Source organism: Scyliorhinus canicula, chromosome 11, assembly GCF_902713615.1.
Source record: "Scyliorhinus canicula chromosome 11, sScyCan1.1, whole genome shotgun sequence".
Taxonomy (NCBI): Eukaryota; Metazoa; Chordata; class Chondrichthyes; order Carcharhiniformes; family Scyliorhinidae; genus Scyliorhinus; species Scyliorhinus canicula.
The window spans coordinates 18,535,797-18,559,854 of record NC_052156.1 but is presented as its reverse complement, the minus strand read 5'-3'; the positions used below and the strand labels follow the sequence as shown (position 1 = coordinate 18,559,854).

Below are 24,058 nucleotides of genomic sequence, written 5' to 3'. Positions count from 1 at the left end.
TCCGGCGCCTTTTCGGGTACACGGAGGGGGAATTCAGAATATCCAATTCACCTAACAGCACGTCTTTCAGGACTTGTGGGAGAAAACCGGAGCACCCGGAGGAAATCCACGAAGACACGGGGAGAACGTGCAGACTCCACACAGACAGTGACCCAAGCGGGAATCCAAACTGGGACCCTCGAGCTGTGAGGCAACAGTGCTACCCATTGCGCTACCATGCCGCCACAAAAAAATGGGCTGTGCCAGGCAACATTAGGTGTCCATTCCTCTGCCCATCGGGAGGTTATATAGCACTTGTGGGTGAATGCATGATATGTACTTTGTATCCATCGATATGATGTGAAAGTCACTGGCAAGGCCAGCATTTATTGCCCATCTTCAGGAACTGCATGTTAATTGTTTCTCAGTTGTGTTTAAGCATGTAGGTGGTGTGAATTAACTGGTGATTTGCAGCTGCATGCATTTCTCCTGTGCCCTCGAGGTATGTTCACTGAACTGCTAATTCACAAACCTAAGGTGAGGCTTTGGAATTCTAGGCCCAAATCCCACCACAGTAGATGGTCAAATTTGAATTCAATAAAATTGTCCTGTGGCAGGCATGGGTGAGCTGAAAAAATGTTGGCTTCCTCCTGTGGCCTAGTGGTATATGTCACTTTCCTCCCTTCCCCTCCATCTCTCACTCTATATTTATGTATATTTCTTATATCCTTATGGTCATGTAGTAGATTTTTTAGTTGTAGAAATTATTTCCATTTCACCATTCACAATGGACAACAATGGAAACAAGGATTCCCATTTCAGTTTGACTTTTTATTTATGAACATAAAGATTCTGAGGGGGCTTGACAGACTGGATGCTGAAAGGATGTTTCCCTTTGTAGGAGAGACAAGAACCAGGGCAAACAGTTCAAAAATAAAAACTTTTTTATTTATCCCGTTTAAGACAGAGACAAGGAGAATTTATTTCTCTTGAGGGTTATGTCTGCGATAAGTCACTTCTCCAGAGAATGGTAGAGGCAGTGTCATTGAAGATTATTAAGGCAGAGGTAGATTCTAGATGAACAAAGGAATCAAAGGGTATCCAAGGCAGGCAGAATAGTGACATTGAGGACACAATTGAGGGGCCGAATGACAGATGGGTGCAGCTAATTTGTATGTTTATATAACATACACAGTATCCTCCAGTGATACTGTGGTGAGTGGGTAATTTATCTTCAGAGCTCTGAAGATGTTAACCTGTTCTAATCCTATCTCAATGATGCACCCAAGATTGGATTCAGAATTTATTGTGAATTATGGAGGTGAATTAACATGTTGCCTCGCTCGCTGGCATGGTTCTGCATCAGCAAACAGAAAAACATTAAATGAAAATCTAGGGAAACGTTACTGTATTCTTCGCACAGCAGATTGTAAATGCTATAAATTTTTTTCCCCCTCTTTACTTTTGATCTAGAATTGACCAACAGTGTCCCAAAGGTTGGTGGGGGAATCCAACATGTGGACCCTGCAACTGTGATATCAATAAGGGCTTTGACCCTGACTGCAACAAGACTAATGGCCTGTGCCACTGTAAGGTGAGTATATAACCCTCCTCGGGGACAATCACTTACTTTTTCACTCTTTTTGTTGCCTTCCTTTATACTGCCTATTCACCTTTCGGCTTGAATGTGTCCAATTGCGAATTGCAAATTTATTTTGGGCCTACAATGAAAAATAGTAACAAAACAGCTTTTGCTTTTCATGAAATTCCATTATGAGTTTTAAATTTAACATTATGACTATAGATGCATCATTATTCTAATAATGGAAGAACTTAGGGCGCGATCCTCCACCCCCCACGCCGGGTGGGAGAATAATGGGAGGGCCTCCCGACATTTTTCACGCCCTCCCGCTATTCTCTCTCTCCCCCCCCCCCCCCCCCCCCACCACGCCCGACCCACGCCTCGAGCGGCTGGGCCTTCGCGCCCGTTTCAACACGGCAGCAAACGCACCTGCTTGCTGCCGTCGTGAAACGGGCGCCAGATGCCCGTTTGGGGCATTTGGGGGCCCGATTGGCACGGCAGTACCACGGCCGTGCCAAGGGGGGCATAGGCCCGCGATTGGTGGGCACCGAACGCGGGCCGTGCGTCCATAACGGACGCACTCTTTTCCCTCCGCCGTCCCGCAAGATCAAACCGCCACGTCTTGCGGGGCGGCTGAGGGAAAAGACACCAACTGCGCATGCGTGGGTTGGCGTTGTCCAACCTGCGCATGCGCGGCATGACGCTTGGCGTGCGGCCTTGACGACCGTCGTCAAGGCCATGACGCACGGGGCCGCGCTCCTAGCCCCGCCCGGTGGGGGGGGTAGAATCGGCCCCGGAAGTGGGCGTGAAGGCTGCCGTGGGTCACGGCAGCCTTTACGATTCTCGATTCTCCGCATTTGCGGAGAATCTTGCCCTTAGTATTGCAGCATACTCTGTCCCTCAAAGAATCTGCTTTGACAGTAAGTTCCCTAGCCTGGCACAGATAGCAGAGCCTAACATGTCTTGAGATTCAGCATGTGCAATAGGTATCTATTGTTCACTATAAAGGCTTCACAATTATGGCTGTATCCCAGCAATATCTTTAAAGCCCATTTAGAAAATCACCCACTTGTGTAGTGTCAATCTCACCATCAAAATGTGCTGTGACATCTCTGTAATTTTTTTAATACTTAATCATGGGCAATGGATGTCATTGGCATGATGAGTTTATGCACATCCCTAACTGACGTTGAGAAGCTGGTGGTGAGCATTCTTCTTGAACTGCTGCAGTCCAAGTGGTGTAGATGCATCCACTGTTGTTAAGAAGGGAATTCCAGGGTTTTCACCGAGCGACGATGAAGGAATGGCAATGTGGCTCCAAGCTAGGATGGTGTTTGTGACTTGGAAGGGAACTGCCAGACAGTGGTTTTCCCATGCGCCTGCTGTTCATCTTGGTGGGAGAGGTTACAGGTTTGGTGGGTGCTTAGGAGCAAGCGGCGATGGACGGAGTGAATGTTTAAGATGGTGGTGGGGATGCCAGCCCCCAGTCTGCTCTGGCCCTGAATGGTTGAACTTGAGTGTTGTTGGAGTTGCACTCACCCAGGCAAGTGAAGAATACTCTCTTAAACTCCTAACTTGTGCCTTGTCAATGGTGGGCAGGCTTTCTGGAGTCGGGAATCACAGCACAAAATTCCTGGTCCATGATCTGCTCTCTTTTTTTTTTTTTTAAATAATTTTTATTGAAAGAGTTTTTCCATACAGACATTTACCCCTACTAATTTTTAAATTATTTACAACACAATCCCTCTAGGCAAATGTCCCTCCCTCGCCCGCCCTCTCGCGCGCACCAGTCCTCCCCCCCCCCCCCCCCCCCCCCCCCCAGGCAACCTTAACAACCAAGGCAGCCTACAGTTTCAGACATGAGCAGCGAGCAGGCTTGCCCGCGTTACAGTCGTGCGTGTCCCCCCACGACCCTTGCTGCCCCCCCCCTCTCCTCCCCCCCCTCCCTCCCTCCCCCCCCCCCACCCCCCCCCCCCACCCCCCCCCCCCCCCGGGTTGCTGCTGCCACGACCCCGAACGTCTATCTCTGATCTAAAAAGTCAAGGAAAGGTTGCCACCGCCTGGCGAATCCCTGTACCGACCCTCTCAGGGCAAATTTGAGCCGTTCTAGCTGAATATAGCTAGCCATATCGTTAATCCAAGTTTCAACGCTTGGAGGCTTCGCGTCCTTCCATTGAATTAATATCCTTCGTCGAGCCACTAGGGACGCAAAGGCCAGTATTCCGGCCTCCCTAGCCTCCTGTACCCCCGGTTCTACCCCGACCCCAAAGATCGCAAGCCCCCATCCTGGTTTGACCCTGGACCCCACCACCTTCGACACCGTCCTTGCCACCCCCTTCCAGAACCCTTCCAGCACCGGACATGCCCAGAACATATGCACATGGTTCGCTGGGCTTCCCAGACATCTGACACACCTGTCCTCACCCCCAAAGAACCGGCTCATCCTTGTCCCCGTCATGTGAGCTCTATGCAGCACCTTAAATTGAATGAGGCTCAGTCTCGCACACGAGGAGGAAGAGTTGACCTTCTCCAGTGCATCCGCCCACGTCCCGTCTTCTATCTGCTCTCCCAGCTCCCCTTCCCACTTGGCTTTCAGCTCCTCCCCCGATGCTGCTTCCGCCTCCTGCATTATCTTGTAGATGTCTGATATCTTCCCCCCTCCGACCCAGACCCCCGAGAGCACCCTATCACTCGCCCCCTTACTGGGGAGCAGGGGAAACCCCTCCACCTGCCGCCTAGCAAATGCCTTCACTTGTAAATATCTGAACATGTTTCCCGGGGGGAGCTCAAACTTCTCCTCCAGCCCTCCCAGGCTCGCAAACCTCCCCTCTATAAACAGGTCCTTCAGCTGCCGTATGCCCACCCTGTACCAGCTCTGAAATCCCCCGTCGATGTTCCCCGGGATGAATCTATGGTTCCCTCTTATTGGCGCCGCCAACAGACCTCCCATTTCCCCCCTATGTCGCCTCCACTGCCCCCATATCTTGAGGGTGGCCGCCACCACCGGGCTCGTGGTGTACCTCGTGGGGGGGAGCGGCCATGGTGCCGTTACTAGGGCCCCCAGGCTTGTGTTGCCACAGGACGCCCTCTCCATTCGTTTCCAAGCTGCCCCCTCCCCTTCCATCATCCACTTGCGCACCATTGACACATTTGCCGCCCAGTAGTACCCCGAGAGATTGGGCAGTGCCAGCCCTCCACTGTCCCTACTCCGCTCCAAAAAGACCCTCCTCACCCTTGGGGTGCCATGCGCCCACACGTAGCTCATGATGCTACTCGTCACCTTTTTGAAGAAGGCCCTAGGGAGGAAGATGGGCAAGCACTGAAATAAAACAAGAACCTTGGGAGGACCGTCATTTTGATTGACTGCACCCTCCCCGCCAGCGACAACGGTACCATGTCCCACCTCTTAAACTCCTCCTCCATCTGTTCCACCAGCCTGGAAAAGTTCAACTTGTGGAGGGTCCCCCAGTTCCTTGCCACCTGCACCCCTAAGTACCTAAAGCTCTTTCCTGCTCGCTTGAAGGGGAGTCTCCCAATACCCTCTCCCTGGTCCCCCGGGTGTATCACAAAAACCTCGCTTTTGCCCAAATTTAATTTGTACCCCGAAAAGTCCCCAAACTCTGCTAATAGTTCCATTATCTCCGGCATTCCCCCTTCTGGGTCTGCCACGTACAGCAGTAGATCATCCGCATACAGCGATACTCGATGTTCCTCCCCTCCCCTAGTCAGTCCTCTCCACCCCCCTGAACCCCTCAGTGCCATCGCCAACGGTTCAATCGCCAGTGCGAAAAGTAGGGGGGATAGGGGACATCCCTGCCTGGTCCCTCGGTGGAGCCCGAAATACTCCGACCTCCTCCCGTTTGTCACTACACTCGCCGTCGGGGCCGAGTAGAGCAACTTCACCCACTTAATAAACCCTTCCCCAAACCCAAACCGTTTCAACGTCTCCCACAGGTACTCCCACTCCACCCTATCGAATGCCTTCTCCGCGTCCAGCGCTACCACTATCTCAGCCTCCCCCTCCACTGCCGGCATCATAATTACATTCAGCAATCTCCGCACGTTCGTGTTGAGCTGCCGCCCCTTCACGAACCCCGTCTGGTCCTCATGGATTACCCCTGGCACACAATCCTCTATTCTAGCTGCCAGGATCTTTGCCAGCAACTTGGCATCCACGTTCAGAAGCGAGATAGGCCTGTAGGACCCGCACTGCACGGGGTCTTTATCCCGCTTCAATATCAGGGAGATCAGAGCCTGCGACATTGTCGGGGGCAGAACCCCCCCCTCTCGCGCCTCATTAAAGGCTCGTACCAGTACCGGTCCCACCAAGTCCACATTTTTCTTATAGAATTCCACCGGGAACCCATCTGGCCCCGGCGCCTTCCCCGCTTGCATCTGACCTATTCCCTTGACTAGCTCCTCTAGCCCTATTGGCGCCCCCAGCCCTTCTACCAGCCCCTCCTGGACCCTTGGGAACCTCAATCTGTTTAGGAAGTCCTCCATTCCCCCTCTCCTTGTCGGCGGCTCAGACCGATACAACTCCTTGTAAAAATCCCTGAAGACCCCGTTCACTTCTTGCCCCTTCTGCACTACCTTCCCGCCCCTCTCCTTCACTCCCCCAATCTCCCTAGCCGCATCTCGTTTGCGAAGCTGGTGTGCCAGCATCCTGCTCGCCTTTTCCCCATACTCATAGACCGCGCCCTGTGCCCTTCTCCACTGCGTCTCTGCCTTCCTGGTGGTCAGCAGGTCGAACTTGACCTGCAGGCTGCGCCGTTCTTCCAGCAGCCCCTCCTCTGGTGCCTCCGCATATCTCCTATCCACTTCCAATAGCTCCCCCACCAGCCTCTCCCTCTCCTGCCTCTCCTTTCTTTCTCTATGCGCCCTTATGGAGATCAGCTCTCCCCTGATCACTGCCTTCAGGGCCTCCCAGACCATCCCCACCTGCACCTCACCCGTGTCATTCAAGTCCAGATAGCTCTCAATGCTCTTCCGGACCCTTTTACACACCTCGTCGTCCGCTAACAGCCCCACATCCAGCCGCCACAGCGGGCGCTGGTCCCGCGCCTCCCCCATTTCCACATCCACCCAATGCGGTGCATGATCAGAGATCGCAATGGCCGAGTACTCAGCTTCCCGTACCCTCGGGATCAGCCCCCTGCTCAACACGAAGAAATCGATTCTGGAGTACACTCTATGGACGTGGGAGAAAAAGGAATACTCCCTCGCCCTCGGCCTACCAAACCTCCATGGGTCTACTCCTCCCATCTGCTCCATGTACCCCCTCAGCACTTCTGCCGCTGCCGGCCTCCTATTGGTCCTTGCGCTCGATCTGTCTAGCCCGGGGTCCAGCACTGTGTTAAAGTCCCCCCCCATGATCAAGCCCCCTGCCTCCAGTCCCGGAATGAGGCCCAATAGGCGCCTCATAAAACCCGCGTCATCCCAGTTCGGGGCATATACGTTGACCATCACCACTTTCTCCCCCTGCAGCTTACCCTTCACCATCACATACCTACCCTCCTTATCCGCCACCACCTCCTCCGCCACGAACGACACCCTCTTTCCCACCAGAATCGCCACCCCCCGGTTCTTTGCGTCCAATCCAGAGTGGAACACCTGTCCCACCCACCCCCTTCTCAGGCGAACCTGGTCCACTACCTTCAAATGGGTCTCCTGTAACATTGCTACATCAGCCTTCAGTCCCTTCAGGTGTGCGAATACCCTTGATCTCTTGACCGGCCCATTCAACCCCCTCACGTTCCAAGTGATCAGCCGGGTCGCGGGACGACCCGCCCCCTTCCCCTGCCGATTAGCCATGTCCTGTTCCCTGCTCGCCCCGGGTCGACCCTCCCCTTCTGACCCGCTCCCCATGGCGATGTCCCCCTCCCCCCACCTCTCCAGTCCTCCACTTCCCGTTTCTGGTCTTTTCAGCAGCAACCCGGTGTCCCTCCCTAACCCCCCTCCCCCCCCCCCCAGGCTAGGACCCCTCCTAGCCGCGATGTACCCTCCATCGTACTCCCGTAAGTCAGCTGGTTCACGCTGACCCGGCTGCTCCTGCCCCACTCCGACTCCCCCCGGCTCGGGGGGGGGCCTCCCCCCCCCTTGCCACTCCTCCCTGGCCCCGCTCCAGCGCGGGAAAGGTCGCCCTTGCTAGCCACGCCCCGCACTCCTCCCCTCCCCCCTCCTCTGCCCCGCGCGCGGGAAAACAGAGGAAAGCCCGCGCTTTCGCCCTGCCACACCCCACCCCGCCATCTTCCGTTCCACCCCCGTCCCCGTCCATGCCTGTAAAAGAACCCCCCCTAGGAGCCCATATCCCCGATCTGCTCTCCCCCCCGTCCCACCTCCCCAACTTAACATTATAAATAACAGATAAATAACAAATAACAATGTACTTAACAGTCGCCCTCTACCAAACAGCATAAATAACCATAAATAACCATAAATAACCACAATAACAATAACTAAGGGAAGTTGGCAAAGGGGGAAAAAACATCAGAAGAAAAACCACAGCAAGAGTTCAAAATCCAAACAAAGAATTCAGCTGAAAGTACCCGAGCGGCTACGGCCGCCAAGTATCCCCTGGGTCTAATTCGAGTCCAGTTTCTCTTCCTGTACAAAGGCCCACGCCTCCTCTGGGGACTCAAAATAGTGGTGTTGGTTCCTGTAGGTGACCCACAAGCGCGCTGGCTGCAGCATTCCGAACCTGATCCGTTTTGCATGTAGCACCGCCTTCGTCCGGTTGTACCGGGCCCGCCGCTTTGCCACCTCCGCACTCCAGTCCTGGTAGACCCTCACCGTCGAATTCTCCCACTTGCTGCTCCTTTCCCTCTTGGCCCACTCCAGCACTCTCTCACGGTCGCTGAGTCGCTGGAACCGCACCAGCACCGCCCTCGGGGGCTCATTTGCTCTTGGCCTCCTAGCCATGACCCTGTAGGCCTCTTCCAGCTCCAGGGGCGAAGGGACGGCCCCTGCCCCCATCAGGGAGCTCAGCATTTCTGCTACATATCCCGGGAGGTCTGACCCCTCCAGGCCTTCTGCCAGGCCCAAGATCCTCAGGTTCTTCCGCCTCATTCGGGTATCCAGCTCCTCAAAACGGCTCTGCCATTTCAGGTGGAGTGCCTCGTGCACCTCTACCTTTCCCACGAGGACCGTGGCCTCCTCCTCCCTCACAGTCATCTCCTGTTGCAGCTCCCGAATCGACGCCTCTTGGGTCGCCTGGGCTCCCATCAGCCTGGTGGTCGTCGCATTCATTGACTCCAAGAGCTCCATTTTCAGCTCCGTAAAGAAGCGCAGGAGAGCGGCCTGCTGCTCCTCCGCCCATTTCCTCCATTCCTCGGGTGCTCCACCGGCCGCCATTTTGGTCTTCTTCCCCCGCTTTTTTTGGGAGCTGCTGTTGCTTTCTTTACCACCCCACTCCGGGTACCGACCATAAAGTTGGTCTGGTTCTCTTCAGGGAGCCTTCCCCCACCGGGATTTGTCCTTACAGCGCCGTTGGGGCCCTCCAATCGGCCCGAAAACACCTTTGTAGCAGGAGCAGCCAAACGTGCGACTTAGCTGGTCATAGCCGCAACCGGAAGTCCATGATCTGCTCTCTTACTCACGATGTTTCATATTGCTGGCCCAGGTATGTTTCTGGTCAATAAAAAGCCTACAGAATGGTGATGGTGGAGAATTTGGTGATGATAATGCTGTTGAATGTCAAAGAGAGAGAGTTAGATTTTCTCTTGTTGGAGATAGTTACTGTGTAGAATGATTATCATTTGCCATTTATCAGCCCAAGCTTGAACGCTACCCAGTTCTTGATGCATGCAGGTTCAGACTGCTTCAGTATCTGAGGGTGTGTGGAGTGGATGGTCCTGAATACTGTGCCATAATCAGCAAACATCTCTACTTATGACCTTATGATGGCGAAAGATCATTGTTGAAGTGACTGAAGATGATTGGATTCTGAAAAACTCCCTACAACAATGTCCTGGTGCTGAAATGTGTGGCCTCCAAAAACCACAATCATCTTCCTTTGTGATGGATATGAGTAGAACAAGTGGAGAGTTTTCCCCTGATTCACATTGACTTCAGTTTTGCTAGGGCTCCTTCATGTCATGTTGGTCAAGTGCTACCTTGATGTCAAGGGCAGTCACCCTCACCTCCAGAATTCAGCTCTTTTATCCGTGTTTGTCAAGGCTGCAATGAATTCTGGAGCCAGGTGGTCTTAACAACCTCAACTAGGCATCGGTGAGCAGGACATTGCTGGGTATGTGTTGTATAACAGCACTGTCAAGGACATCTTCCATCATTTTGCTGATGATTGAGAGTAAGCTTATGGAACAATAATTGGCCAAATTGGATTTGTCCTGCTTTTTGAGGACACATCATACCTGAGTAATTTTCCACAATGTCAGCTAGGTGTCAGTGCTGTAGCTGTACTAGAGTAGCTTGGCTACAAGCGAGGCTAGTTCTGGAGCATAAGTCTTCAGTACTAAAGCTGGGAAGTTGTCAGGGCCCTTACCTTTGTCATAGCCAGTGCCTTCAGCTATTTCTTGCTATCACGTGGAGTGGATTGAATTGGCTGACCACTGGTCTCTTATGATGCTGGGTACCCCATGAACAGACTAAGGTGGATAATCCATTTGGCACTTGTGGCTGAAGATGATTGCAAAAGTAGCAGCCTTGTCTTTTACACTGACGTTTAGGCTCCCCATCACTGCGGATGGGGATATTTGTGGAGCTTCTTCCTCCAATTAGTTGCTTAATTGTCCGCCACTGGATGTGCCAGGACTGCAGAGCTTAAGTGTGGGATAGCTAAGCTTTGTCTGTCGCATGGTGCTTTAGCATGCATGTAAATCTTGTATTGTTGCTTCAATATATTGGCATCTAATGTTTAGATAGCAACGCGCTAATGCCACACAACACGATAGATGTTGTCCTCAATGTGAAGGCAGGACTTTGTCTCCACAAGAATTGCGCTATTGTCACTTCCACCAATACTGTCAAGGACAGTCTGTGGCCGGTTGTTTGGTAAAACTGAGGTCAAGTAGGATTTTCCCTTCTTGGTGGTTTTAGCACCACCTGCTGCAAATCCAGTCTGGCAGATATGTCAAGGCCAGCTCGGTCAGTAGTGAAATAAAAACAAAGTGGTGGAAATAATCAGCAGGTCTGGCAGCATCTGTGGAAACAAACCACGTCAATGTTTCAGGTTTCTGGCTCTTCATCAGAACTCTTTTTCTATTTGTTCAATGGATGTGGGCGTCGCTGGCTGGGCCCAGCACTTGTTGCCCATCCCTAATTGCCCTTGAACTGAGTGGTCTGTTAGGCCATTTCAGAGGACAGAGGTGGTAATCTCATAGGAGGTTTCCTCGCCCACCTTTTTTAAAAATGTACTTACGGGATTCTGGGCTGAAGGTGATGGTGAGTTACCTACTTGAACTGCTGCAGTCGCTGAGATGTAGGTACACTCACAGTGCTGTGAGGGAGTGAGTGCCAGGATTTTGATCCAGTGACAGTGAAGGAACAACAATATATTTCCAAGTTGGGGTGGTGAGTGACTTTGGGGGGAACCTCCAGGTGGTGGGATTCCCAGGTATTCGTTGTTCTTGTCCTTCTAGATGGTAGTTGTCATGGGTTTGGAAGGTGCTGCCGAAGGAACCTTGGCGATTTCTGCAGTGCATCTTGTAGATGGTGCACACGGCTGCCACTGTTCGTCGGTAGTGGAGTGATTCAATGTTGTGGAAGTGGTAGCAATCAAGCGAGGCTGCTTTGTCCTGGATGGTGTTGAGTTTCTTGAGTGTTGTTGGAGCTGCACTCATCCTGGCAAGTGGAGAGTATTCCATCACACTCCTGACTTGTGCCTTGTGTCATGAGAATGTCACTTTAAGAAATGTTTGTCTGCTCATGTTATTGCAGTGGTGTCAGAGTGTGGGTGGAGCTGGGCTGTCTGTCAGCTTTTAGTTTCACTTTGAGAAAAGCTTGGGTGCGTCTGTGTTTTTTGGGTTTTGTTTTAGTGTTCGAGCTGCAGCCAGCCACAGAAGGTGTAATGTTGTTCTCTCTGCCATGTAAAGACTATCGCTTGATCATTTGGTGAATTCAGAGTTATAACTGTTCTCAGTAGTGAATTTAAACCTGATGTGCTTCTGTTAAAAGTTTTTTTAATGTCATATGGATGTTAAAAGGAAAACTTAAGGATTACTTAGTTTGTATTCTTTGGGGTTGTATTTGAAGTGATGGTTACTAAGATGTTCACTGTATGTATTAAAAAGGCTAACTTGAGTTCATAGAAGAAACATTGTTTTGCTTTAAAAAATCCTTTTCGATCTCTGCTGTACCACACCTGTAGAGTGGCTCTGTGCTCCCCATACCACAATCTATTAAAAGTTGTGGGTCAGATGAACTCCATGATACACTTTGGGGTTCTCTAAACCCTGGCCCATAACACTTGTAAATGGTGGACAGGCTTTGGGGAGGTCAGGAGGTGAGTTACTCGTCATAGGATTCCGACACTTTTGACCTGCTGTGGTAGCCACAATATAAATTTGGCTAGTCCAGTTCAGTTTCTGATCAATGGTAACCCCAATATGTTGATTGTGGGGATTCAGCGATGGTAATGTCACTGAATATCAAGGGACTGTGGTTAGATCCTCTCTTGTAGGAGACAGTCATTGCTTGGCACTTGTTTGGTGCGAATGTAACTTGCCCCATATCAGCCCAAGCCTGGATATTGTCCAGGTCTTGCTGCATTTGGACATGGACTGCTTCATTATCTGAGGAGTCGCGAACGGTGCGTAACATCTGCAAACATCCCCGTCCTGACCTTGTGATGGAAGGGATGTCATTGATGAAGCAGCTAAAGGTGGTTGGGCCCAGGACTTTGCCTTGAGGAACTCTGCAGTGATGTCCTGTAGTTGAGATGATTGACCTCCGACAACCGCAACCATCTCCCTTTGTGCCAGGTATGACTGCAACCAGTGGAGAGTTTTCCCCCGATTCCCATTGACTCCAGTTTAGCTAGGGCTGATGCCATACTCGGTAAAATGCTGAATTGATGTCACGGGCAGTCACTCGTACCTCATCCTCACCTCTATCATTCAGCTTTTTTGATGATGTTTGAATCAAGGCTGAAATGAGGTCAGGTGCTAAATGACTCTGGCGGAATCCAAACTGAGCGTCCGTGAGCAGGTTATTGCTGAGAAAGTGCTGCTTGATAGCACTGTTGATGACTCCTATCACTTTGCTGAGATGGAGAGTAGACACAGGGTGGGAATTGACTGGTTTGGATTTGTCCTGTTTCTTGTGTACAGAACACACCTGGGCAATTTTCCACATTGCCAGGTAGATGCCAATGTGGTAGCTGTACTGAAGCAGCTTGGCTGGGGTGCAGCTAGTTCTGGAACACAGGTCTTCAGTACTATTGCCGATATATTGCCAGGACCCATATACTTTGCCGTATTCAGTGCCTTTAACCGTCACTTGATATCACATGGAGAGAATCGTATTGACTGAAGACTGACATCTGTGATGCTGGGACCTCTGAAGGAGACCGAGATGGATCAGTGTGTGGTGGTCACTTCTATCCGAGTCACGGCACCGTTGCTGTTTAGGGCAGCACGGTAGCATTGTGGATAGCATAATTGCTTCACAGCTCCAGGGTCCCAGATTCGATTCCAGCTTGGGTCACTGTCTGTGTGGAGTCTGCACATCCTCCCCGTGTGTGCGTGGGTTTCCTCCGGGTGCTCCGGTTTCCTCCCACAGTCCAAAGATGTGCAGGTTAGGTGGATTGGCCATGATAAATTGCCCTTAGTGTCCAAAATTGCCCTTAGTGTCGGGTGGGGTTATGGGGATAGGGTGGAGGTGTTGACCTTGGATAGAGTGCTCTTTCCAAGAGCTGGTGCAGACTCGATGGGCCGAATGTCCTCCTTCTGCACTGTAATTCTATGATGGTACCAATACTGTGATGGACTGATGAATCTGCAGCAGGCAGGTTGGTGACAATGAAGTCAAGTATGGTTTTCCCTCTTGTTGGTTCACCACCTCACCACCTGCTGCAGTCCTGGTCTATCAGCCACGTCCTTTAAAACCCGCCCAATTCAGTCAATGGTGGTACTACCGAGCCACTCTTGGTGATGGGCATTGAAGTCCCCCCATTAGAGTATATTCTGTGCCCTTGTCATCCTCAGTGTCTCCTCCAAATGGTGCTCAACATGGAGGAGTACTGATTCATCAGCTGATGGTGAACAATACGTGGTAATCAGCAAGAGACTTCCTTGCCTGTGCTTAATCTGAAGCCATGAGACCTCATGGGGTCCAGAGACAATGTTGAGGGCTCCCAGGACAACTTCCTCCCGACTGTATACCACTGTGCCTTCACCTCTGCTGGGTCTGTCTTGCCAGTGAGGCAGGACATGACCAGGAATGCTGATAGTGATGTCGGGGACATTGCCTGTAAGGTATGATTCAGTGAGTATGACTGTCAGGCTGTTGCTTGACTCATCTGTGAGACAACTCTCCCAACTTTGGTACAAGTCCCCAGATGGAGGACTGCAGGGTCGACAGAGCTGGGTTTGCCGTTGTCTTTTCCAGCGCCTGGGTCGATGCCGGATGGTCCGTTCGATTTCATTCCTTTGCGTTTTTGTAGCAGTTGAATACAATTGCTAGGTTACAGCTTGATGGGTGTCAGAGAGCATTTAAGAGTCAACCACATTCGCTGTGGGTTTGGAGTCACATGTAGGCCAGACCAGGTAAGGATGGCAGATTTGTGAACCAGCTGGGTTTTTACAACAATCGGCAATGGTTTCATGATCATCATTAGATTTTAATTCCAGATATTTTATTGAGTTTAAATTTCACCACCTGCCGTGGTGGGATTTGAACCCGGGTCCCTGAATTCTAGTTTAGTGACAATACCACTACCCCGCTGCCAATCCTGATGCTGTGAGACCTTATGGGGTTCAGAGTTAGTGTTGAGGACTCCCAGGGACACTCCCTCCTGACTGCACATTGTGTTGTATTGCCACCTCTGCCGAGTCAGTCCTGACATTGAGATGGTGGAAGATTCATAGACATTGGCTGTATGTCTACATTATGCTACTGTTCTCCCAATTTTGGAATAAGTCCCCAGATGTTAGGGAGAGCTGGGCATACCTTTGTTGTTTCTGGTGCCTATATCAAGGACATTAGTGAACTAATTCATGATCATTACTGAGACTAGCGTTTTATTACATATATTAATTAATTTAATTTAAATTCCCCAGCTGCCGTGATGGGATTTGAACTCAGGAGCTGAAGCATTAATTTAAGCCGCTGGATTGCTTATCCACTTTCATTTCCCCTATGCTACTGTGAAAGTGTCGTGTGCATTTCTCTATATATTTGCATGCATCTGATCTGATTTCATGTCATTTCTGGTTCCTTACTACATTTTGTTGTTGAAATACAACAAAAATTTTGAAATAAATATTACGTTATGTCCTCTGCTATTCTCAAACCTCATGAGGGAAAGACCTGTTAAATATTCATTTGTCTGAGTTGTGAAAGGAGAGATTTGAAATTGGTTGTTCAACAAAATCCCTAGTTTGCCATCAACAAAATATGTATTGGAAAACATTATCGCATTGGTTTTCCCAAATGTTATGATTTATGAATTGATTAGGTTCATACGTTTTGTAAGCAGGGAGTCCCACAAGTATTTTAGTCACACAAAATGTCCCTGTTGTCAACTCGATTTAACATGAGTTCATTTTTGTTCTTCCAGGAGTTTCACTATCGTCCTGTTGGAAGCGATGCATGCCTGCCTTGTGACTGCTATCCCATTGGCTCGTTTTCCAGGTCATGCGATCAAGAAACCGGCCAATGCCACTGTAGACCAGGAGTGATTGGACGTCAGTGCAACCAGTGTGATAATCCCTTTGCGGAGGTTACGCACAGCGGGTGTGAAGGTGAGAAATGTTCCCCGGGGATATGTTACTACTCGCCTCTGAAAAGCAAATGTAGAATCGTGTTTTATTCTTGGACAGTTGGGAAGATTAAATTAACTTTGTACCTTAAATTAAATTTCTAAAACTGCACTGATTTAATTTTCACACTCTGCACTAACAATCTGTCTAATTGGCTGGCGTGCTCTCTCCCTAACATTGCCAGGATTGTCATTTTGAAATTGATATTTGAAGTAACGGTGCTGTTACATTGTGTATTTTTGTATGGACATATAAGTTACTGTGTACAGCGTAATGGTTCAGTGCACTGAACATATTCATGCCAAATACCTCTGACTGCTATTTCAGTGGTGTCATTAACTTGTTTTGAATAAACTGTTTAAAGCTTTACTTCAAATACAGAGAAAAGATTGGGTGCAGAATTATGTTTTAGCTGCTGAAACATTTGATCTTGATGCTGGAAAGCGCAGCAGTTTGTGTCTCTGTAATTACCTCCGTCGACAAAGCCTTTGTTAACCTCCATTTATGGCAGATAGCTTTGTTTAAGAATACAGCATGTTAACACATGATCTGGCCTGGAAGCCTAAATGATAGTAAAATGTATTTGACAGAGAAGGGCAAAGGAAGATCTTATAATGGAATACACTATCAGCTGCTGCAAGCTAATTGTATGGGGGTGTTGTCTGTAAATTATCAAGCACTTCACCCAGTATATTAGTGAAACATTTTACCCAGGTGCTCTTATTTGCGAGAAGATCACACAGGTTCATGATTCATCTCAAATTTATTCACAAGTAGAATAAAACAGTCACTATCTCAAATTATTCTCAATATTATTTGCCCAAGGTTATCTGCGCCGGTTAACTAGATCGAGCTGTGGGTCCAGTTCTCTGAGTCTCTGCTGCCTCGGGGTTCTCGTCTGGGAAGTGGTTCTCGCACGCCGTCCATCTCTGGTTTGCTGCCAAGTGTGGTCCGTAGTCTCCCTGTCGAGTCTTCGCTTGGAAGGGTCTTTGGGTGTCCCTTCTTATCCGCCTTTTTGTGCCTTTCCATCAGCCTCTCTGGCCTCAGTCAATAAGGTCACTAGGCAGGGGCTACAACATATAAGGTAACGGCAGGAAATCGAGGCGCCCAAATATCTGGCTGCATCTGGGCAATACACAATAATTGATCTGTTTGAATAGGGCCAATTATCTCTGATCTCCTGATTGCAGGATAAGTCCACACTTGTCCTGGCTTTCCTGTCTCTGACCAGTGTATTCAAACTTTTTTTAAAACCCAATTCTTTTTTTTAATTAAGAGGCAATTTAGCATAGCCAATTCACCTACCCTTCACATCTTTTTGGATTGTAGGGGTGAGACCCACGCAGACACAGAGAGAATGTGCAAACTCCGCACGGACTGGAGACTGGGATCGAACCCGGGTCCTCGGCACCGTGAAGCAGCTGTGCTAACCACCGTGCTATCCTGTGTATTCGAACTTGGCATTCCCATTAGGCTCAGCTGAGGTTTCTTACTGTGGTTAGATGTGTCTAGTTCTGTATTTAAAGTGTCCAATTTTGTGTCAAGCCTAAGATTCAGGCTGTTGGCCATCTGGCCACAGATGATTCTCAAAAAGGAGAATGCAGCTGATTAAAGAACAGTTTGTATAAGATCCTCGTAGTTGCTTTGTTGGTGTGGAAGCTATGTAATGGCTGAATACATATCAGTCGGACGAAAGCAGAATACTGCGGATGCTGGAAGATGTAAAATAAACACAGAAAGTTTGGCAACGTATAGGGAAAGAGAAAAAGAGTTAACATTTCAGTTTGACAGTCTTCCATCAGTGAGAGATTTAGCAGTTTATAGGTAAGCATAGAGTCATGGGAAGGAATGAACAAAAAGAGAGGTCCGTGATAAAGCAAGAGTGATTAAGAGACAAAGAAGATGATGGTGCAAGACAAAAGTGGATGCCAATAGGACAATAAAGAAACAAAAGTGGGGGTATAAACAGTAGAACAGTGGCAGCCCTTGCCGTGCGAGAAAATATCAGAAAATGTGAGAGAAAAGAGGAGTTTACAATTAAGTTATTAAACTCCACGTTAAGGCCAGAAGGTTCTATAGTGCCGAGTTGAAAAATTAGGTGCTGTTCCTCAAACTTTCCCGTATCGATAGGAACTAGCTATAGAGACCCCAACGAAGAAGAAAATACCATTCCGTGAATGTCAAAATCCCTTCCCCCTTCCTATGGCACCTTTCCATGCAAACACAACAGATGCCACACCTGCCTTTTACCTCCTCCATTCACATCATCCCAAGTCTCAAACACATTTTTCAGGTGAGTTACTTTTTTCAATTTAATATATATACTACGTTTGCTGCTCATAATGTTGTGTCCTCCATACTGAGGAGCCCAAACACTGATTTAGTGACTACTTGTGGAACATGACTATTCAGTCTGTAAACCTGACTCAAAGCTAGTTGCCTGTCATTTTAATTCCCCACTCCGCTCCCACTTTGCCTTCTCTGTCCTCGGTCTCCACAATATTCCAATGTAGCTCAATGTATGATTGAGGACCAACACCTCATCTTTCAATTTGGCATTTTACAGCCTTCCAGATTCAACATTGAGCTAATATTACGTTCCTGGACCAGATCCCAACATTTGCCGGACAATAACTTTTTTATTTATTTGTAAAAGCTTGAGGGAAGGAAACTTCGCTCCAGGAGTGATTTCACACACAAACGGGGATATGGTGTATTAAAATAATGTTTATTATGAACTCAGTATTAAACTGCCTTCACATCACAGAAATATAGCTTACAATGCTTAGCAACAGGGGCAGCACGGTGGTGCAGTGGCTAGCACTGTCCCAGGTTCGATCTCAGCTCTGGGTCACTATTCGTGTGGAGTTTGCACATTTTCCCCATGTTTGCATGGGTTTCGCCCCCACACGATGTGCAGGGTAGGTAGATTGGCCATATCTTATGATTAAAACAGTAAAAGTATATACAGGGCCAAACAGTACAAAAAATCATTTTGTGTTGGAGAAACAGGGTACCCTCCCCTCAGTACCAGTGTACGGGGGGGGGGGGGGGGATACTCTGATTATTAAAACAGTTCACAACATGTTTCTACAAAAAACAAATGGTACAAGCACTAAACTTTGCGCTGGAGAGACTAGATACCCTCGCCTCTGTACCAACAGAAGGGAAAGAAAGGCGGGTGGTGGGGAGAGAGGGGAAAGGAGAGTGGTGGGGAGGGCGGGAGTCGGAGTGTTGGTGAAGGGGGGGCCAATAGGGCACTGCCTGAACTATCTACAGAAGCAGAAAAACAAAAGAACCTTCAATTATGATGTGCCAGATTCTGGGAGTTCCCCAGAGGGGGTGAGGGGCGACACAGTGTCAGGCACCCTGCGCTTCCAACACTGGGCAGCTGACAGCCTTTGGGCAGTCACCCTCTGGGCCCGGATCCTCTACCACACTGAGTGTGGCGGGTGCCACGGGCCCACCAACCAACTCAGGGGCTGCCTTGATCCCGCCACCGGGATCATTGAGAGGCGGGATCTCCTCGGGCTCCTCCTGGGGTCCCAGACCATTGGGAGGCGTGGTGCAGGTGTCTGCTCCGCCCCCATCGCCTAGTCACTGGAAGGTCCCGAAAATAACTCCGGAAAAAGAGATGCTAAATTGTACTGGGTGGAACAGGCCCTCTTGGGTCCCGCCCGGCCCCGAAGCACCCTGCTCGGGGGAGCAGCAGCAGCTGCTGGGATTTCCTTACTATCCCCCTGCCTCTTTTCTTTCCGGGACTGGGTGTGACATCAATAAAAAAGAACCTGGATTGATGCCGTTTGCGGGGTAGAGGGTCACACACCGGGGAGACCTCTATCTCTGGAGGCCACTCCAGGCTGACTCCTTGTCCCTCAATGCTTCTCTCCAGAATTTATGGCTGGGACAGAGCACCCTCTGGTTCGAGGTCGTGCACCTCACTACTGACACCCAGAAGGGCCCGCGCAGAAGTGTCGCTGGGCCCAGCATCCGATGGTGAAATGTCACCGGGCTGAGGGTGTTTCTGAGTGATGGTGGGGTGCGGCGTAACGGCTGCACCCGGGTCAGTAGCCAGGGGCACTGGGTCAGTCAGGGTCAGAAGGATCCAAACCTGACCGCTGGCGAATCGCCCTCTTAGTCTTCCTTTCAGCCTTCCGGCCACACGGCTGTCCCCTCACCTCCACGTTTAAATAAAGTTGAATGCACAGGATTACTTGCTGTTCTCTGTTCTCTGGATAGAAAGTTCTTTGAAAAACTGCTTAGAGAGAGAGAGAGATCCTTTCAGTAAACAACCTGCAGATCCCTGTCTGTCAGATTAATGCTGAATCTGATAGCCTTCTGCAAAAGCTGTTCAGCTCACAGTTCCAGAAACTAACCTAAAAACTGCATGCTACAGACCTGGCTCCTTCCACTAATTACATCACCTTTATCCCACAACCTACTCACTTAAGTTTAAACACACTGGGCGTGAGCTACCAGCCACGTTGTGCCCAAAAGGCAGGGCGGTATGGCTGGTAGATGCTGGGAAATTTATCTTCCGGGCTCTACCCAGCTCGCCACACCTCACGAGGTCTTAGGTGTTCTTGCAAAATGCCACAATGTGAATCCTGTCAATTGTGGGCGGGATCACTTTTTAGCATATCTGCATATTAGAGTGAGGCAGCTAGTCCCACTCTAATATGCACTCCCACTATCCACTCAATGCTGGGATCTAACCCTCTCGCCTTGGAGATCACAGGTGAGCTCTGTTCAGTGCTGGTCTCTACAAATGGGGACCAGACGGAATAGCACTCGTGGGAGTCTCACAAGTGATCAGAGGCCTCCAGGTGCTTGTCCTCTGGGCCACCTGGGTCCTGCTGGTGCCACCTGGGCACCTTGGCAGTACCCTTGCCAGCTGGCAGTGCCAGGGTCACTGGCAGTGCCAAGCTGGAGAGTACGGGGGGGGGGGGGGTTGGAGGACCCCTAATTGTTGGAAGTCTTACAACACCAGGTTAAAGTCCAACAGGTTTGTTTCAAACACGAGCTTTCGGAGCACGGCTCCTTCTTCAGGTGAAGAAGGAGCCGTGCTCCGAAAGCTCGTGTTTGAAACAAACCTGTTGGACTTTAACCTGGTGTTGTAAGACTTCTTACTGTGCTCACCCCAGTCCAACGCCGGCATCTCCACATCATCCCTAATTGTTGAGTTGAGGCTTTGGGAGGGTTTGTGGGTCGAGTCGGGGAACCGAGAGCCGGACATCATTTAAAAGTGGCATCCCGATCGCCTCCTGTGCTGAAGAGCTCGGACAGGGATGAGGCTCAATTTGAAGGGCCCCTCAAGTTGGAGTGCCCTCCTTCCTCGAACCTTGGAGCCCACCGCCTGCCAAACAACTCTCACAGCTGGGACCTCCTTCCAAGGCCAGATGGAAGTCTCACCCATTACCAAGCAACACTCAAGTGAGCCTTAAGTGCCAGTGGGATTTCAAGAGTTGGCTTGCCATCCTTAAAATCCTACCCACTGTGTAGGATGAAAAATAAAGAATGGCCTGGCTAAGACATTGCAAATTTGTTTTGTACTCAATGACCAAGTCACTGTCTTTACAAGAGATGATAAAATTGAGTTGATGGGGAAGAAGAAAGAGCTAGTTGTGTGCTGAATATAAAATAGAACAATGTTATGGGTGTGCTACACATTTTGTAATGCAGAGAAAAGAAGGTATTACATGCAGGATACAAAGAACTCAAGCTATTTTACATGGAAGATAAAAAAAATTTGGGTGATGTACACCGCAGAATGGGATTGGTATTGTGAATAAACTAGAAGTGTGTTCCATGGTGAATTAAATAGAACTGAGGGTGCTTCATGGGGACACAAGGGGGTCCTGATGGACGATAAAAATCATGCAGGAGTGTACTTTTAAAAATTCATTCTTGGAAGGTGGGTGTCGCAGGCAAGGCCACCATTGGTTGCCCATCCCTAATTGCCCTCGAACTGAGTGACATTTTAAGAGTCAACCACATTGCAGTGTATCTGGAGTCACATGTCGGCCAGACCAGGTAAGGACAGCAGAACCAGTTGGGTTTTTAACGACAATCGACAATGGTTTCATGGCCATTCCAGATTTTTATTGAATTCAGATTTCACCATCTACAATGGTGGGATTCGAACCCGGGTCCCCATAGCATTACCCTGGGTATCTGGATTACTAGTCCAGTGACAATACCACTACGTCACCGCCTCCCCTATGTGGTATGGTAATACCCTTAAAATTTCAGGTGATGCAATAAACTGAGATCGATCTTGAAAAAACTTGACAGTGTCCTTTAAAACTGTAACTATGCCACATGGTTGCTATTGCTTTGGTTTTACACAATGTTACTGGAATAATATAGACAATAATTTGGCCCAGATCCACCGAAACGGGTGCACCCATCATTTACTCTGATTTAAGCTGCACAGTTACCAGGTTTTGATGGAACCTTTGCACCTTCTGTTCTCAAATCCAGCAACAAATAGACTCGGGAGACCAAGTGGCGACTGAAATTCCAGCCAATCCACACCCCTTTATTTCACCATGAACCTTTATGGTCTGTCTTCAGTTCATTGACTTGCTCAATTTTTAAACTAACCTTATCGCCCCGACCACCCCCAATACTGTGCACAGCGTCACCCCTGAATCCAACACCCTCACCACACGATAGTGCCTCCATTCACATCCCCAACATTATACATCCACCATCCCTGACAATGCTCCACTCATACTCTTTTCCCCCCACCCTATTCCTGCAGCGCTCAACCCCTCACTTTTGGGGGGGGGTATAGGGTGGTTGAGTACTGGGGGGTGGTCAGCACAGGGATGGGTGAGTACTGTCAGCGGGTATGAGAATAGTGGGAAGTGTCGGGTTGAACATTGCCAGGAGAGAGGTGAATGTGGTGTGAACACTTCGGGCGCAGGAGGGTAGGAGTGGATATTGTCTGAGGGTGCTGAGTTGAATTGAGGTTGAGCTATGCTGGGAATGCTCCGTTGATGTAGTGCGAGAATGTTTTACGCTGTTCAACAGGCTTCACACCTACTGTGGAAAGCTCTATGTAAATGTGTGTAAAAATCAGGGTAGACTTCCCAAGTCTACATGGTTCTGGCAATGCCTCCAATTGTTGTCGGGAAGTGTGCAACAACCTTGGCAGGGTAAAATCGGTAATAGGAAGTTGAAACTTCCTTTATAAGTACCATGCACGTGCACCAGTTGGGATTTTCCCGGGGTCCGAAGGCATATCAGCAATTTACATTTGTTGCCACTCCCCACACAGGAAGATTCGGACCAATAAATCCTCATCATAACTGTGAAACTCACATTATATGTGTGGTCCATTAGCTTTAATAGGCCCACAATGTACAGTCATTATGTACTATATTTGACAAGCTACTACTGCAACAAATCCTCATTACATCTGAAGATCAATGATTGGATCAATTAAAGAGATTCTTACAGTTTCACTGCAGCTATTAGTGTTTTAGATAGTGCATTTACATTTTGCGCAGCATATTTCATTATAGCAGTTCTAATTACACTGGATACTTCCCAATTGAGCCTTAAAATTCTGTGTAACAAAATAAAAGGTGAAATATACAATTAACTGCTGGAATGTGAATATAATTTGTTCCACAATCATTGAATTGTAAATACATTATACTGCAATAAATATTATTGTAAATTGTCACACGTAATAAAAGTCAACGGTTGCAAAAAATGAAAGTTGATCTGAATCTTGAGCCCCAGTAGTGTGAAGACAGTCTGGGAATTGAAATTTAAGCAGCCAGAGCTGGGCTAAGAACTTTGCTTTAATGAGTGCTGCTGTGCAATGAGGTGCTGGGAGGCTTGTGAAATTTCTCTTCCCTCTTAGGGAACAAAGGACCCTGTATCAATGTAGACCTGAAAACTGGCAATGCATGTTGCACAGAATTGTGGCCCAGTTATCCTTCCACACTGTGTTATTAAGTTAGCATGCCATTTGGCGAATAGAGAAATAACAACTTGCATTTATAGTGCCTTTAATGTCCTCTAGCTATCCCCCTGCATTTTTCTCCTAGTTAAGCGCTTTCATAGAACCCTGACAGTGCAGAAGGAGGCCATTTGGCTTATTGAGACTGCACTGACGCTCCAAAAGAGCACCCTGTCCCCGTAACCCTACCTAATCTTTTGGGCAATTTATCATGGCCAATCCACCTAAACCGCACATCTTTGGATTGTGGGAAATGCCCAAGGCTGGAATCGAACCCAAAGTGCTGTAAAGCAGTAGTGCCACCCAATGTGTAAAGTAGGGAAACCCAAATTCAATATTCTCACAGCCAGGTCCTGCAAATATTAATGAAACAAATGACCAGATAGTCTGTTTTGATAATTTTGGTTGATGGAGAAATATTAGCCACAGTGCTGGAAACATTTTTCTGTTCTTATTCAAATAGAACCATGGGCTCGTTCAGCTTCACTTGAGAAGGCAGATGTCTTGGTTTAACCTCTCATTGAAAAGACACCACTGACAGTAAGCATTCTCCCAGTACTGCACTGAAGTGCCAGCATA

General features: G+C 49.0%; 1 protein-coding gene across 8 annotated transcripts in view; it reads left to right on the top strand.

The window, feature by feature from the left end:
• The window catches only part of celsr3 (cadherin, EGF LAG seven-pass G-type receptor 3), a 295,892-nt gene that overhangs the window by 171,222 nt on the left and 100,612 nt on the right, over positions 1 to 24,058 (top strand). For all 8 annotated transcript variants that reach the window (XR_005462394.1, XR_005462395.1, XR_005462397.1 and 5 more), the window contains exons 14-15: positions 1,453 to 1,573; positions 15,300 to 15,483. Coding sequence is in view for 4 of the 8 variants with exons in the window: in XM_038812389.1 (XP_038668317.1) it covers positions 1,453 to 1,573; positions 15,300 to 15,483 (305 nt within the window). In the remaining 4 variants the exon portion in view is untranslated. The remainder of the gene's footprint in view (positions 1 to 1,452; positions 1,574 to 15,299; positions 15,484 to 24,058) is intronic.